The sequence below is a fragment of the Centroberyx affinis genome, unplaced genomic scaffold, assembly GCF_046629955.1.
Source record: "Centroberyx affinis isolate AG114_WGS23_722 - 3 ecotype Tasmania unplaced genomic scaffold, CSIRO-AGI_Caff_v1 ptg002687l_1, whole genome shotgun sequence".
Taxonomy (NCBI): Eukaryota; Metazoa; Chordata; class Actinopteri; order Beryciformes; family Berycidae; genus Centroberyx; species Centroberyx affinis.
Genome location: NW_027280869.1, coordinates 269,365 through 284,302, shown reverse-complemented (window position 1 = coordinate 284,302; position 14,938 = coordinate 269,365). Strand labels below are relative to the sequence as shown.

At 40.3% G+C, this 14,938-nt stretch overlaps 1 protein-coding gene across 3 annotated transcripts; it reads left to right on the top strand.

The window, feature by feature from the left end:
• The first annotated feature begins 1,149 nt into the window (after window positions 1-1,149).
• tlx2 (T cell leukemia homeobox 2) lies at window positions 1,150-14,938 on the top strand. Of its 3 annotated transcripts, XM_071535298.1 has the most exons (5): window positions 1,150-2,262; window positions 9,893-10,114; window positions 10,980-11,217; window positions 13,824-14,004; window positions 14,552-14,938. In XM_071535298.1, exons 1-5 carry the CDS (start codon window positions 1,743-1,745, stop codon window positions 14,561-14,563), a joined length of 1,173 nt encoding a protein of 390 aa, XP_071391399.1. In that variant the 5' UTR covers window positions 1,150-1,742; the 3' UTR covers window positions 14,564-14,938. The 3 variants fall into 3 exon arrangements, with proteins under 3 accessions (XP_071391399.1, XP_071391398.1, XP_071391400.1); XM_071535297.1 differs by lacking the exon at window positions 14,552-14,938 and having other exon boundaries at window positions 13,824-14,543; XM_071535299.1 differs by lacking the exons at window positions 9,893-10,114; window positions 14,552-14,938 and having other exon boundaries at window positions 13,824-14,543.

Sequence of the window (14,938 nt, the reverse complement as noted above, 5' to 3'; positions counted from 1 at the left end):
TTATATTCGCCTAATGACGAAGCTGCGCCATTGATCGGGGTTGGTGCTAAAGCAGCGGTTCCCAAACTGGGGTTCAGGGACCTTCAGGGGTCCGTGAGCGAGGGTTAGTTTAATTTCACCGTTGTTTCACTGGAGGATAAGGCAGTGAGAAAATGGGAACTACACACTGTAAAAAGAAAAACACGAAGGCACTTCAGCTTAAAAACAAGTTTCCTTGCTGTGTTGAAGACGCGTTCTCCACTCGCTGTAATAACAAGTTCTGAACCAAATCATATCCAACAGCAGAAACCGTTTCAGATGGCAGCAGGCAAAACCTTATCAACTGGACGGGGATCCTGACCTAATATATGGGCCTCTCTACTCTGGGGGGCCTTGAAGACTTTGAGACCTACTTTTGACCTAAAGCCTCACTAACATGCTCACAACCCATGTGTGGACTTTTCTACTTTCTACCACCTTATCGGAACAACTGAAGAAAAAATAGCTGCATTTCTGTGCCAGATCATATCCAACAACAGAAACATTCCAGAGTCTCAGACACATGGGGGTTCCTACACTGCAAAAACACACATTTTAACAAACCATTTAATCAAGCATTGAGTCTTAATATGTTATTTTTATTGAAACAAGTGAAATACAAAATATTAGAAATGGGTGAAATAATTCTATTTGTTTGCAAACCGAATTTGCTTGATTCAAGTGCCATCTTCCTGATATAGAGTGATCTCTCTCACTCATTTCAGTGTATTGACACTTATTTCTAACTGAAAAAACTGGAACCAACTGAAATTATTTCACCCCCCCTTTATCAGAATTTTTTTAACTTGATGCAAGAAAATACGAATTTAAAACCGAACATGAGAGTGAAGAACTTGTTAAGATGGACATGTTTTTGCATGGAGGGATACTGACATGAAACCGTTTGGAAACCCCTGTCCCGGGCCTGTGCAGCACCAATAATATGGTGAAAACCCTCATGTTTAATACTAGAAGAGCTGCAGAAAAACAGGGAGCTGCGGCTTCTTTAAGAGATGGGAGCAAAACAACTGTCCTACCGGGGGAGGAGGGAGGTGGGACGCGGGGGGTGGGGGGGGGCGGATGACCGAATGGCAGCTTTTACGCAGAGGGCTGTCTCACCTGCTGAAACGCACTTCACCATTCAACACAACAGAGCTATCTTTCGCTCTCACCTCCAATTAATATCCACGTTTTGCAAGGTTAACACTTCATTTTGTGTCTTTTTTTGGTTTTGTTTTGTTTCTTGTGACACGACGAGCTCGGCTCTCCTACCATGCCCTCTGCGTATGGATCGTCTCTGCAAGAGTAGGCGAACAAAGCGCATCAAGCCTCTCCAGAGAACTCCCTGCCCGAAAAATCACGGATTTTTGTCTGTAAGTAATAAGGATAAGCATCTTGGTTTTTCTTGTTACGCTGCCTTGTGTCAAATTCATTGGGAAAAGAACGCGCTTTTAACGATGGATACGTTTTTCCTTAGCCCGACGGATAGGCATTTCATTTAGGAAACACCCGATCCCACTGTTGGACAAAAATAATGGCAAGATTTTGGATAGCGTTGGACACGTTGGTTTCCTGGGAGTAGAATAGGCCCGTGTCGATGCTCGAAAACAACAACAGCTCTGTATTGCAGCATATAAACATTTCCTTTCCCAAAGGCCTGAATTAATATATGAAAAATTATCCGAGCAGTGATAAAATAACAGCCACAACCGCACCGACAAACCATGGAGCACACCGGGATCGAGGAGGTGAACCAGACGCACCAGCAGCAGCATGAACCCATCAGCTTCGGGATCGATCAGATCCTGAACAGCTCGGACCAGTCCAGCGGCTGCATGCTGCCGAACCGGACCGGCGACCCGGATTACGCGCTGGCCTCCAACGTCTACAGCAACGGGTACAACAGTGTCTACAACCCGGCCTGCTCCATGGCGGCGGCGGCAGGTCTGGCCGGCTCCTATAACGTCAACATGAACATGAATGTCAGCATGAACATGAACATGAACGTTAACGTGAACTCGGGCAGCGCCGGAGGAGTGATCCGGGTACCGGCGCACAGACCCATGCCGCCTCCGCCGCCGCCCGCCGCCGCGCCGCATCCGCCCCCTCCGACGCATCCGCCGGGCATCGGTCCTGGCATCCCGTCGGTGACCGCGGTGCCCGGGATGGGGATGGGGAATGCGGCAAACTTCACCTTCCCCTGGATGGAGAGCAGTAGGAGGTTTGCCAAGGACAGATTAACAGGTAAAAGAGTTTCCTGCTATGTGATGCTGCCTGTTTAGATGTGAAAACACACCTGGAATCTGTCTTTCCCATTACAGTAGATGCATATAAGCTGTTGGCTCGTTTCCCATGCACCTACACCTGCATTTTAGACCTTCATAAATTAGTCCAAAGACTTAAATCCACTCCTAGATGGCACAGGCGACTTAATATTATTGGCTATTTCCCCCATGGCCTATAGGGACATTTGTCAGAGGTGTGAATTTTAGGATAAAACTGGCATTTGTGGTTAAAAACTGGCACTGGCGGCACTGGGGCGATAAAGTGTAAAATAATAGCTCGATAAAGTGGAGCTGATTCCATGCTTAGGTTGTGATCTATAACGAATCGTATGCACACAAAGTCAGTTTTATTATCGTGGAAGGGCAGCCTGATGAACGAGTGGAGAAATTGACATGGACATGCTGATGAATCAGTATTGGACCATCACTCTCCATTTGCAGCGGATGACGGATAACGACGTTCCCCATTTTTTCACGAGGATGAATGATTTTTTTTTTTTTTTTTCTGAAAGCCAATTGAGAAAACAGGAAGAAACTGGACGCTTACAAAAATAGACTACGGCAGGGAAAAAGTTATTAAACAATAGCAGATAATAAAAAAATAACAAGGGCAACACCAGCTATTATTATTAGACCTATCATTATGTTTATTCTGATTATATTATTATTATGATTATTATTATTGTTGTTGTTGTATTATTATTAATTTATTTCACCACTACTGGATAATAATAACAATAACATCAACAGCAACTATAATACTAGCCTACTACTACTAATAATAATAATATCAATTGTAATAATAATAATAATAATAATAATAAAAGTTGTAGTAAAAATAATAATTTTAGATTTAAAAAAAAAAAAATTTACATGCCTGAATAATGTATAGCAGTCAAAAGAGCTTTACACACATAACCTGCATAACTCCCATCATAACACACACAGTGGGCCAATAGCCAAATATTATACAGCTCACATTCATCTGATTGACTTTCACTGGACTCATGAAGCCCAGACTGGAGACTTTGAGTCTTCATATAGTTCACATTCTGTAAATCAGATAATTATATATAAAAAAAAAAAACATGTCGTTTTCTTTCTCTGTGTGGTTATATTATGGAAGAAAAGCAAAACCAGCACTTGTTTGCTGCTTTTTCATTGCGCTGCTGCAGTTAGGGAATGCCATGACGCAGTAGGATATATGACTAGAATAAGACGGTGTTCTGGTCTAAAAAGAAGAAAATATAAATACAAAACTAGTTTCTTCTTCTAAAAAAAACAAAAACAAAAACAAAACCCCGAGGCATCGAAATTAGACTAGCAGGCTTCCTCTTATCCATTCTTGCCACTGTTGGCCTGTAGCCTGTATTCTGCGTTACATAATCCTGACCTAACTGCAGGCCTACCAAAGGTGTCAGGAGAAATGAGGAAGCTTTATATTGGCCACGCACACACACACATACACATCCACCATTTATAAGATTACGCATGCACATAAATTGTTCATATGTTGCTGTATTCTAAGACAAAAATAAGACCAATCCATCGACAGGTTTTTTTTTAATCCTGGGTCTCGTCTGTATGTGTTGCAGATTTTGTGTTTTTCAGTGTCTCGTCTACTGTAGTTAGGGTCTGGATTTAGGGGTTTGCTGCTTCACTTAAAGTAAATCCATAAAATAAATCCATAAAATAAAAATGATTCCACTCTGTCCATAAGCAGAAAACTTGAGAATGAAGATCGACCTCGGAGGATTATATTTATTTCTGCTGTAAAAGCCATGATAATCCTGCCAGATTTCATATTATTGCCTCTGTATAATATAAACCCTGTAGTTTTCTCTCATTTTGGGGTTCACGGGTCTTTCCGCATGACCTCATCGTTATGAAGATGAAAATGAAGAACATCATGGATTTGCCCCCCCCACCCCCCTCCACCTCCCCCACTTCTCCCCCCCACATTAAATATTCACTATTCCGTTCTTTCTAGCGCATTAATTATTAAATACTGGGGGACGATATGTCAACTGCAAAAAGATACAGTGTAAATAGGCTTATCAATTTTACTCATAGTCACCAAGGGCCTCTCGTTTAATTTCTCTCAGCTTTGTGTCGCTGTAATTATTTCGCAGCCTATATCTTTCCACTGTATTGATCAGGCAAGCCCAGCAGCACGCGCGCACACACACACACACTCACACACACTCCATATTTAGCCCGGTCTGTTTCCTATAAAGGGCCGTAAATCAAATGGACTATCATCTATCACAATGGGTAACCTACCATTTGAAATCTTTTAGTTTCTTTCAGTATTTTTCGATTTTCTTCTCTCCTCCTCCTCCTTTTTCCAATTTGAAAAAAATGCCTCCATGCTTGAGACTAAAGCTAAAAATGACACTAAGCTTTAGGAATGTGCAAAATGTATCTACAGTATAGGTCGATATTTCTAAAATTCAACAGTTTTCTTTCTGGAAGCCATGTAGAGCTTTTCCATGGATGCAGTGGAGGGCAAACCAAACCTTTTTTTTTTTTGCAGAATAGAGTTTACTCGCCATGTTTTAGGCTGACATATAGCCTACAGTATATCTTTATGGCATAAACTCATGTTACAGCCTACATTTGCATCAGACTGATGTGAGCTATATAAAGGTTTTTAATGGGAACAGGGGCATAGCCTACATTAATAATTTTCTAAAAATATAATTGTTTTTTGTTTATGTGGGTTTGGTGTCTTATGATGATCACCAGCTGGAAGTCATAGCTTACACTCTTTTTTTTATTTAAGCTGGACTTTTCTTACCCTATTTGCAACGAATTCGATTTATTTATTTGTCTATTTATTATAATTATAATTTTAATTTTAATATTTTCCATCTCATCGCCAAATTTGGCCACGAGTGTCCCAGCTCGGACTGGCCCATCTTGAGATCGGATATTCCCAGCAGAGCTCTGCTGTATCTGGGGGAAAGGAAACACTTCATGTTATTTTTTGGGGCTTAATTGACTTCTTGGCAGTTTGGAAGTGGAGCTTTGCACCAGCAGGTTTATCTCTCTGTGGTGGACTGGCCTGTGACGGCTCAGTCCGGCCTAGACTAAAGCTTTATACGCCTAAATGCTTTGAGTTTTCCTAAATTCAGTATTTATGAGATTTTCCTCAGATATAGGCTGTTTCAGTATTTTTTTTAAAACCTGCTCGCTGCCCGTCAACGATTTTGTGGCGTAAAAACTAGGCAGTAATAATAATAATAACAATAATAATAGTAGTAATAATAATAATAATGATAATAATAATGATAATAGTGATAATAAAAACTTTATTTTAATAGCACTTTTTAAATAAAATGTTACAAATTTCAAGTGTATACAAGTAAATATAGAATAGCATACTAGACAATTATTAAGCCATTACAACACACATTATAAATTTTAAATTTAGTAGTAGGCTATAATAGCAGCAGCAGTAGTGGTTATAGTTGTAGTAAAAAATAATAATAGGCCTAATGATAATATCACTAATAGAAGAGAGTGCGAGTAGAGGATAGCCGGGCCCATATTACAGCATGTGCGCCCTTATTGGCCACATAACACCAATAATAAAACATAATCAAACATGTTCTGCGCCAGTAAATCTCCTCCTCGGTCTTAATGGCAGCAGTGCAGAGAAGCAGCGTTTTATTTCAGCGTCAGATCCGCCGATGTGTCTCTGCTTCCTGATCCTCGGTGTGACAGAAGACAGTCTCCCTGCTTTGTCCCGTATAGTGTAATAAATAGCAATATATGTTCATGTTATATTTCAATATCCCCTTTAGAAACCTTCACGGATATATTTATTAGATTGCTACAAAGGTAATATCCGCAGTGGGGAAGGGAGGCGCTGTCACCGTGAAGTGTTATTAAGTATAAGTGGTTTTATTATGGGAAACATATTCTCCACGGTAGCATTTTATTTTTTGATATGCTTATGCTAAATTGTATTACCAAGGCAGCAGATTTAGTATTCTCGCCCATTTCCTTGTCATTTCACGGAGGTAAAAAAAAAAAAAAGGAAGAAAAAACAAGGTCAGCTTGGATGATAGTTTGCAATGTTTTTTTTTTTTTTTTTTTTTTTTTCTCTCCAGGAAACAAGATTTTCCCCCTTTTGAAATGTAATATGTGGCCCGATGTGGCTCAGTTTGTAGAACACAATAATGTCTTTCCACTGCTGCTGCATTACAGCCTTTAACTGTTTTCCATGCTGTTCAGGATAATGTTGTTCGACAAATAGCCAATTATTCTTCTCATCATGGAAATAATTAACATCTTCACTTCTGTTTTTTTATATCACAGAAAACTATTTTAATCTATATATATTTATTGGCAGTCAGTATTTAGGACATTACTCTTATTAGTCCCTATAGCAATATTATAGGAATATTATAGTGATATCATAGGAGATTAAATATACCATGAGGTCACTATAATATTCCTATAGGAATTTAAAGTGTGTCTATGGTAATCAATAGTGTGTTTATAGTGACCTTATTGTACTTTATGGTATTTTTTCTACCTCCTATGGTATCACTATAATATTATAGGAATATACACCGTGCACAATGCAGTAAAATAAGGTCATTACATACTATTGAGTACCACAGACACACTCTAGGTCCCTATAGGAATATTATAGAAACATGATAGTGGGACCATAGGAGATAGAGAATACTATAAAGTACAATAAGGTCGCTTAAACTCACCGTGGAGTGCCACAGACACACTGTAAGTCCCTATAGGAATTTTATAGCAATGTTATGGTGATTTTATGCATGCAACATGCAGTTTTGATGGAAGCGACGCAGCAGGGAAAGTCCTGCAGTTTGGCTGTTGGTTTAAAATCCACCAGATTATATGGACATTTTTACATAAGCTCCAGCATTACAGTACTCTATATATAGTTCAGGGTCGTAATAATAATAATAGTAATGCATAAATCTGAAGACACATCTGATTCCTGGATGGTCTTGGGGCCAATACCTTCAGCCAAAGCGTTAAATGTGACTGACAGAGTATCAGTAGACTGTATTTTATATTTATCAGCATTTTGCACACTGTATGGCCAAGCTGTGCTGCAGTTGCCAGGTTCAAAGTGTCCTTGTTGTTGCTCCACTTGGGTTGCCTCTGAACGTGCTTGTATGTGCCTGGTCCATTAGTTAGCCCGCAGATGGCCTGAAATAGCCATCTAATGCAGTATTATCTGTTAGCCAGGCCTGCTGCTGGGAGCAACAGCAGACCTGCTTGATCTCAGCATGTGACTCGGACACATAGTTTTGGGCAAAGAGACGCCATGAGTTCCCCTACGAAACAGAACTATAGTTTTCCAATGGCAATTTTAGATGGATAGAAATATCATAGCAAAACTGTAAGTAAGTGTAGGGATATAATAGGGATATCAGAGGAGATGAAAAAAATACCATAAAGTATGATAAAGTCACTATACAGGCGCACAATAGGACCTTATAGGAATATTAGAGGAATATTAGAGGAATAAAGTCACTATAAACTCATGATTAAATGCAACAGACACACTATAAGTCCATATAGGAATATTATAAGGATACCATTGGAAATAAAAACACATAATAAAGTAAGGTCACTATAAACTCACTATTAATTATCACAGACATACTCTAAGTCCCTATAGTAATATTATAGGAATATTATAGGGATACCACAGGAGATAACAAAAAAATACCATAAAGTATGATAAAGTCACTATAACCTGACACACTATAAGTCCCTACAGGAATATTATAGGAATATTATAATGATAAGCATAGGAGTTTAAAAGAAATACAGTAGCCTACCATATTGTCCATAATAAACCCACTATCGAGTAGCCTGTAACAGACACACTAACTCCCTATAGGAATATCATAGGAACATAATAGTGATTTCTCATTTTAGACACTAAATCTGTGTTGCTAATTTGTACTCAGGTAATGTTAACTTTATGTGACCTGCTGTAATTGCACAGAGCAGCAGTTAATCTTTACTTTAGAAATGATTTGCTCTGCGTACGCCTCAATTTGCCACTCGTGTTCAGCACTGTCAGGGGACGTCGGCGGGTCCCTGGAAATGACTGTCGAGCGCGTAATAGCTTCATGTTCCATTTTCCATCCAAATTGTCATCGTCTGCGTGGCAAATGAATTTTCAGGTTGCAGAAAGTCTGAGCGCGGCGGCGTGTGTGTGTGGCCCTCGGGGGACACCTATATGCAGATGTTTTCATATTCATTTTGGCTCCTGGTGAGCTTTCCGACAAAACAAAAACAAATAAACACCCTGTAAGACAGCAGGCAGAACAGCTTGCTGGGGAGGAACCGAGAGAGATAAAAAAAACTGTTTTTCTGTTGTTGGAAATTTCCATTCTGGGTCAAAATGAGAATGTGTCTTGGGGAGTGGATCTATGGCCAGAAACGATCTCGTTACATTTATTGATCTTCTGTTTACCCATGGCTGACAAAATAGACAGGATTCATAGATATTTTATGATGCAGAAGATAAGTTGTTATTAATACCCAGATGCAGTGATATGTGAAAGTGAACTACTGAAGTCAGGCACTGAGGCACAGCTATAAGAAACACATAATGTGGGCTAACTGCGGTGACAATGTGCAATTTACATATTTGAGTAGCTACAGTCTAGAAGCTACAAAAACAAAAGAGTTCATTTACAAAACACTGTATATCCATTTTGAAAAAACAATCATGACCTAATTCAATATCTCTACAATATAGAGGAGTAAGCAAAGACTTGAGCTGTCCACTATCCTTTAAAATATATAATTTACCTTAATTTTGCATTGCCAATCATTATCAATCATTTTGTAGTTGTTCGGTTTGACTGATATGGATTATTAAATATCTCTATAATATAAGAGCATTAAGCAAAGACTTGAGTTGTCCACTATCCTTTAAAATGTAACACCATTTGTCTTCATTTTGCATTATCAATCATTTTGTAGTTGTTCAGTTTGACTGATATAGAATATTGTAGGCAGATATGGATATTGTGAGTCGAAGATTCCACTAGTAGATATTTTGTGCCAGTATTTGATATCTTAAATGTGACCATTTTCATGACAAAAGAAATTAAAAAAAGAATAATATATATATATATATATATATATATATATACATAGGCCTATATATATTCAGTGTGTCAAAGTTTATTTCAGCAGGGTAGAAAAGCCTCTGAAACAGCATTTAGACCATCATGGGATGTAAAAAAAAAAATCATATCCTCACCTCCATCATATTGGCAGTGGATATGATTGTGACTGATATCCGATATTAAAAGACCGATATCAGCCTGATATATGGCCAGCCAGTATATTGGTCTGACTCTGACTGTTGTCACTTTTTTCAAAAGGCAGATCTCTCATTTTGGAACAAACCTCTTCAGATGATTACCTAACAGAATAGCAGTAAATAACATTACAATAGAGTCTCTGCAGCATTCAAGCATCCTTCATCTGATTAGCTACTGTGCATTGGTGCCACCCGGCTGCTGTGCTCCAGATGCGGGACCTTACTGTGTCTCCCTTTCCTTTAGGGGAGCAGGCAGAGGAGAGCCGAGCGGGAGAGGCCCCAGGGGGGCCGGGGGCCACCGGGTCCCTGCCAGGCCTCTGTCCTCTCCCCAAGGGAGACATCGGCAGGGTCCCTGTCTGGAGCACTGTGGAGACATTAGCAAAATGCTATTACCCTGAGCTCGCTCACCTGCGAGACGGCAATGGCCTTCTAGCAGAATATCCTTTCCCAAAGGGTGCTTGCCCAGGTGAGTCACCCATCCCCCCCCCCTCACACCCCCCACATCTGATTTTTAAATGCATCCCTCTTGACTTGTGCCCAGCAAAGATAGTTTGGATGACCGACGATGTCAACATCCAAAGCTTGCCTGTGAAAATGTGCATTTTTGTTACAGAGAAATTACAATCTTGGTTTGTAATTGTGCTCTAATTCTCACTGTGTAATGATTTAACACTAGAAAGGCCAAGCCGCCGTCAATTGAGGGCTATACTTTGAATTTTAGAATTGAAATATTGCAGCTTTCAAAATGTTCCTCCATAACTTTTCCTAAACCCACTTTATGTAGTGGGTCAGTGTTGTTAGATTTGAGGAAATAGCAGTTCTAATTGCATTTACCCCTTCAATTGATGGCTTGTTGGCCTTCTCTTAGACCTCCAAAACTCATTGGCCTTTCTAGAGTTAAGATAAAACAGACAGTATTTTTTATCTAACCAAGGACTGGAAAACAAAATTGCGCTCATAACATGAGCATATAAAACAAAACCTCAAGGGAAATATAAGTTTGTCATTTAGAGGCACTCATCTGATCAATCCAATTTAGAAATGGAAATGAGATACTCACCCTAATTATCATTAATCTTAATCCCACACTAATCCTTAACGTCCTCTAATCCAAACACTAACATTAACCTTTGAAATGTACATAAACTCCCCTGACCCTAATGCTAACCCCAACCTTAACCCTAACGCTACTAACCCCGACCCCTGTCAGCTTTTTAAGAATAAAGTGCATGATATGGTCTCTGCTCTATCTATTACACACATTACTTTCCTTGAATTATCAAACAAAGTCAAATAAATCCTCTTTCTCTTTCCCTTCCTTTCCATTCCAGCCGCTCTCTCGCCCTTCTCCGTGACCCGCCGCATCGGCCACCCGTACCAGAACCGGACGCCGCCCAAGAGGAAAAAGCCTCGCACCTCTTTCAGCCGGGTGCAGATCTGCGAGCTGGAGAAGCGCTTCCACCGGCAGAAGTACCTGGCGTCGGCCGAGCGCGCCACCTTGGCCAAGGCCCTGAAGATGACGGACGCACAAGTCAAGACCTGGTTCCAGAACAGACGGACAAAATGGCGGTAGGGTTCCAGCGGAGCGTTTCTCTCCACGAGTTTTGATTCAGTTCGGTTCAGCCTGCTTTGTTGGCGTGAAAGTAGAGAATAATAATGCGAAAGAAGCCGTATAAAAGATAAACTCTCCCTTCCTCTTGCTTTCACATGCTATATTTATCCTCCCTACACAATTTGTTTAAGCAAACTAAGAGGCCTTGGTGGATTTTTCAGAGGATTTTAGTCTTTATGAGGCAGGGTGTGCACTCATACAAGCCACTCCTTCCATTTTTCTTCACTACCTGTGATAGTGCCATAAATCGACAACAGTCAATGTGTCTGGATTTTGCTTGTGGATAGGAAACGCTCACTGATGTTTTACTTTAAATACCAGTAAAACGGACTGCAGCTGAAGCATTCAAAGCTTCAGTTTGTACAACACAACACCTATTTTGCTTAGCCTAGCGACCAGTTGAGGCCAGTTCACTTGACCAAGCACAATTACTCCAGCCTCCTAAAAGGCTTTTTAGAAACTTGCTGTCCAAAGCAATACTGAAACACTCACAAGAGGAATTGACTGCCAAGTCCATAGACGAAAAAAAACACACCTCTCCACTTCATTCTAGCTGTTGTTTACAGCCATTTTGAAGTAAATGAGTAGGAAATCAAATTATGATACTCTGCCCTTACTTAAGGGGACAGTGCACATATTTCAAAAGCATATTAAAAACAGCTAAATTACCTTTGGGTTATCATGTTTAAATGGCCTTTTTATTGGCTTTACAGGGGGAAGCCAAGGCCCCTTTGTCTTGAGGAAGCATGTAATATTGAAATTTGGCTTGACGATCCCTTTTTAAAGATGAAAAGGAATATTTCTCTTTAAAAAAAAACAGTTGTTAAATCAAAAGCCAACAGTCGGATCCTTCCTTTATATCCTTTTTTATAATCCTTTTGCAGTCCAAATGTAGACAGACTGTAGCAGTGAAACCTATGCTGCCTACTGAGATGAGTGTGAGGCAAAACAAAACACATTTCCGCCCCCAGATAAAGATGGAGTGAAAATGAATTTGCTCAAAATAAACGCCACCAAACTAAATGAGCAGCCAAACCAAAGCCAAGACTAAATGGCGTGTCATGAATAACCAGGGAATTGGCTAACCTGCTTTTCTGATTTCCTAGTTTTGCTGCGATTTATGCCATTTCCCTACAGTGTGCACCTGATAGGATGAGCATGAGGGATGTCTTTGCGTGACGGCTACGCTAGTAACAAGAGCATGATCAAATCAACAGCCAGGGAATCAGATTATGATAATGCTGTTAACAATAATGTGTGGCTAATGGATGGAGGATGGTGTGCATGAAAGAGTATTTTAGAGGTGTGTTTCCACCTGGGCTGCACATGTATACCTATAGCATGCATGGCTGTGTGTTTTGGTGCTAATTTGACAACAATCAATGATATCTTACAGTGCATTTATTTTGGGATGTCATATTAGTAACAAAACAATCAAAACCACAAGAAAAAGTGTTCATTGTGCCATATTCGATATAGCTGATAAAGGGACATTTCTCCCAAATTTAAAAACTACACATTTATTAGCTGAAAGCAGACATCCAGGAGAAAAATGCGTATTCACTATGTAAACAACTGTCAGGAGAAATTACCTAAATATCAAAGAAACTGAAACTCAGGAACTGTAACTTTGATCAACCATTTCAGCTTTTCATTAACACTGAATCAAAATGGAAGCAGTATGTGTCTTATTGAGGAATCACTGTATATCCACTTCTCAGCTTATAGACCTATATCTAACTTTACACATCGCTCTTACCTCTCCTACACCTTTCTCCTCAACTCTACTTTTTCTAACCATAATCCTACCTGTGTGCGAATAACTAAACAAATATAAATATACAGTTGTCTAGTGAGAGTGCTTCTCTCTGGATGATTTACTACACAAGCAATGTACTGTAATTCTCTTATTTGTGACCCCTCTTAACTTAAAAAAAAGGACATATCATTTTCAACAACACGTTTATTTTACTGTTTTTTCAACACAGCATGTGTTAATATCAGCACACACTGACACATAATACAGTATGCATGTTGTTGTTAACATGTGCTGGGTTGAATAGAAACAAAAACATGTGTGTTGCCCTAAACATAGACATAGGAATGTAATTAAAAATGACACTATATATGCAGCTTTTTGCTTTGAGGCAGGAAGTATAGTGTTAGTCCCGCCCTCCTCCTCTTCAGTTGGTCAAGTTCCTGCCCTAACACTTGTCACTCATAAAATATCCTATTTATTTCATGTTATTTTAATGTCAAATAAGTTGCATATTGCAGCTTTGATTATAGTGGCATTATTGTGCTTTCTATCATTGTTTTTTTTAAGATGGCACTTTTTTCAAATGGTAGATATCTAATTTTAGAAGGGAATTGGACATATAATGGATATACTGTATGCTGGCTGCCATATAGTCAGACCAGACAAGTCGGACATACAATCTGATATCTGATAATGTATAGTATATCCTGTTCATTTGCATACTGCACCTTTAATAGGAAAGGTCTTAAATCGTGCTCTTTCCTCTTTGCCTCCCCCCCCCCCTCCCCCCCCCTTTCCACCCAGGAGGCAGACTGCGGAGGAGCGGGAGGCCGAGCGGCAGCAGGCGAACCGGCTGATGCTGCAGCTCCAGCAGGAAGCTTTCCAGAAGACGTTGAGCCAGCCGCTGCAGCAGGACCCGCTCTGCCTGCACAACTCCTCGCTCTACGCTCTGCAGAACCTACAGCCCTGGGCAGAAGACAATAAGGTGACCTCCGTCACCTCCGTGGCATCTGTGGTGTGACTGTGTGTGTGTGTGTGTGTGTGTGTAGAGGAGAGAGGGAGAGAAAGCGAGAGAGGGAGGGACGGAGCAGGGGATGAAATGTGTTTATCAGTGTCATCGGTATAAATGGACAAATGGGAGGAGCCTGTTTCTTCAGTCTATTGTTGAAGTGTCTGACGTTCAAAAACGCAGCACCATTATGGGATTGTCATAGATAACAGGAAAATGATGTTTGCTTTGGAAAAAAAAATTTGAATGGACATTGTGTTTCCTCTTGCATTGATCGTAACCAGCAACAAGGTGGGGGAGATGTGTGTAGAGAGACAGCTATCTATTACTGCCAAGACCCACAAAACACACTGTGTGCGGACCTCACAGCGTAGGAGCCGTGCGTGTGGGCCTGCTGAGATTGCCGATTGCTGTTTTGTCAAAGTCGAAATTAAGCAATCAGTCTACAACAGTTGTTATCTTGAATATCTGAGTCTGTTGAGTCATTTTCCTGCCTTACACAAGATTTCCGCTTTCCCTTCAGCTGTCGGTCTAAAAGAGAGGAGGGCACTTTATCCCTAAGTGCCAGGAAACAAATGGACACCTCTATAGATGCCCAACTATCAAGACTGTCCCCCCCCGTTGCCTCTGGAGCTCTCAGGAGGCGGCAGAGACTCTGACTCTCTGCCAAATGGCAAAAAAAATTGACCTCCTTTTTTTCGCTTTTGACTTTGTACAATGTAGTAAATGCATGTTTCAAACCTTTTCTGTGTGCACTCGGAAGTACCATTGAAGTCACCTGCCGTCGAGGCGGATCTCTGCCCCGATCGCAGTTTGCAAGTGGTAGTCGATTGGTGGAATTCCTGCTCATGGATTCCTCATATGTTCAATTTAAAGGTGTTTTATATTAAATGATATTGTGACTTTTTGA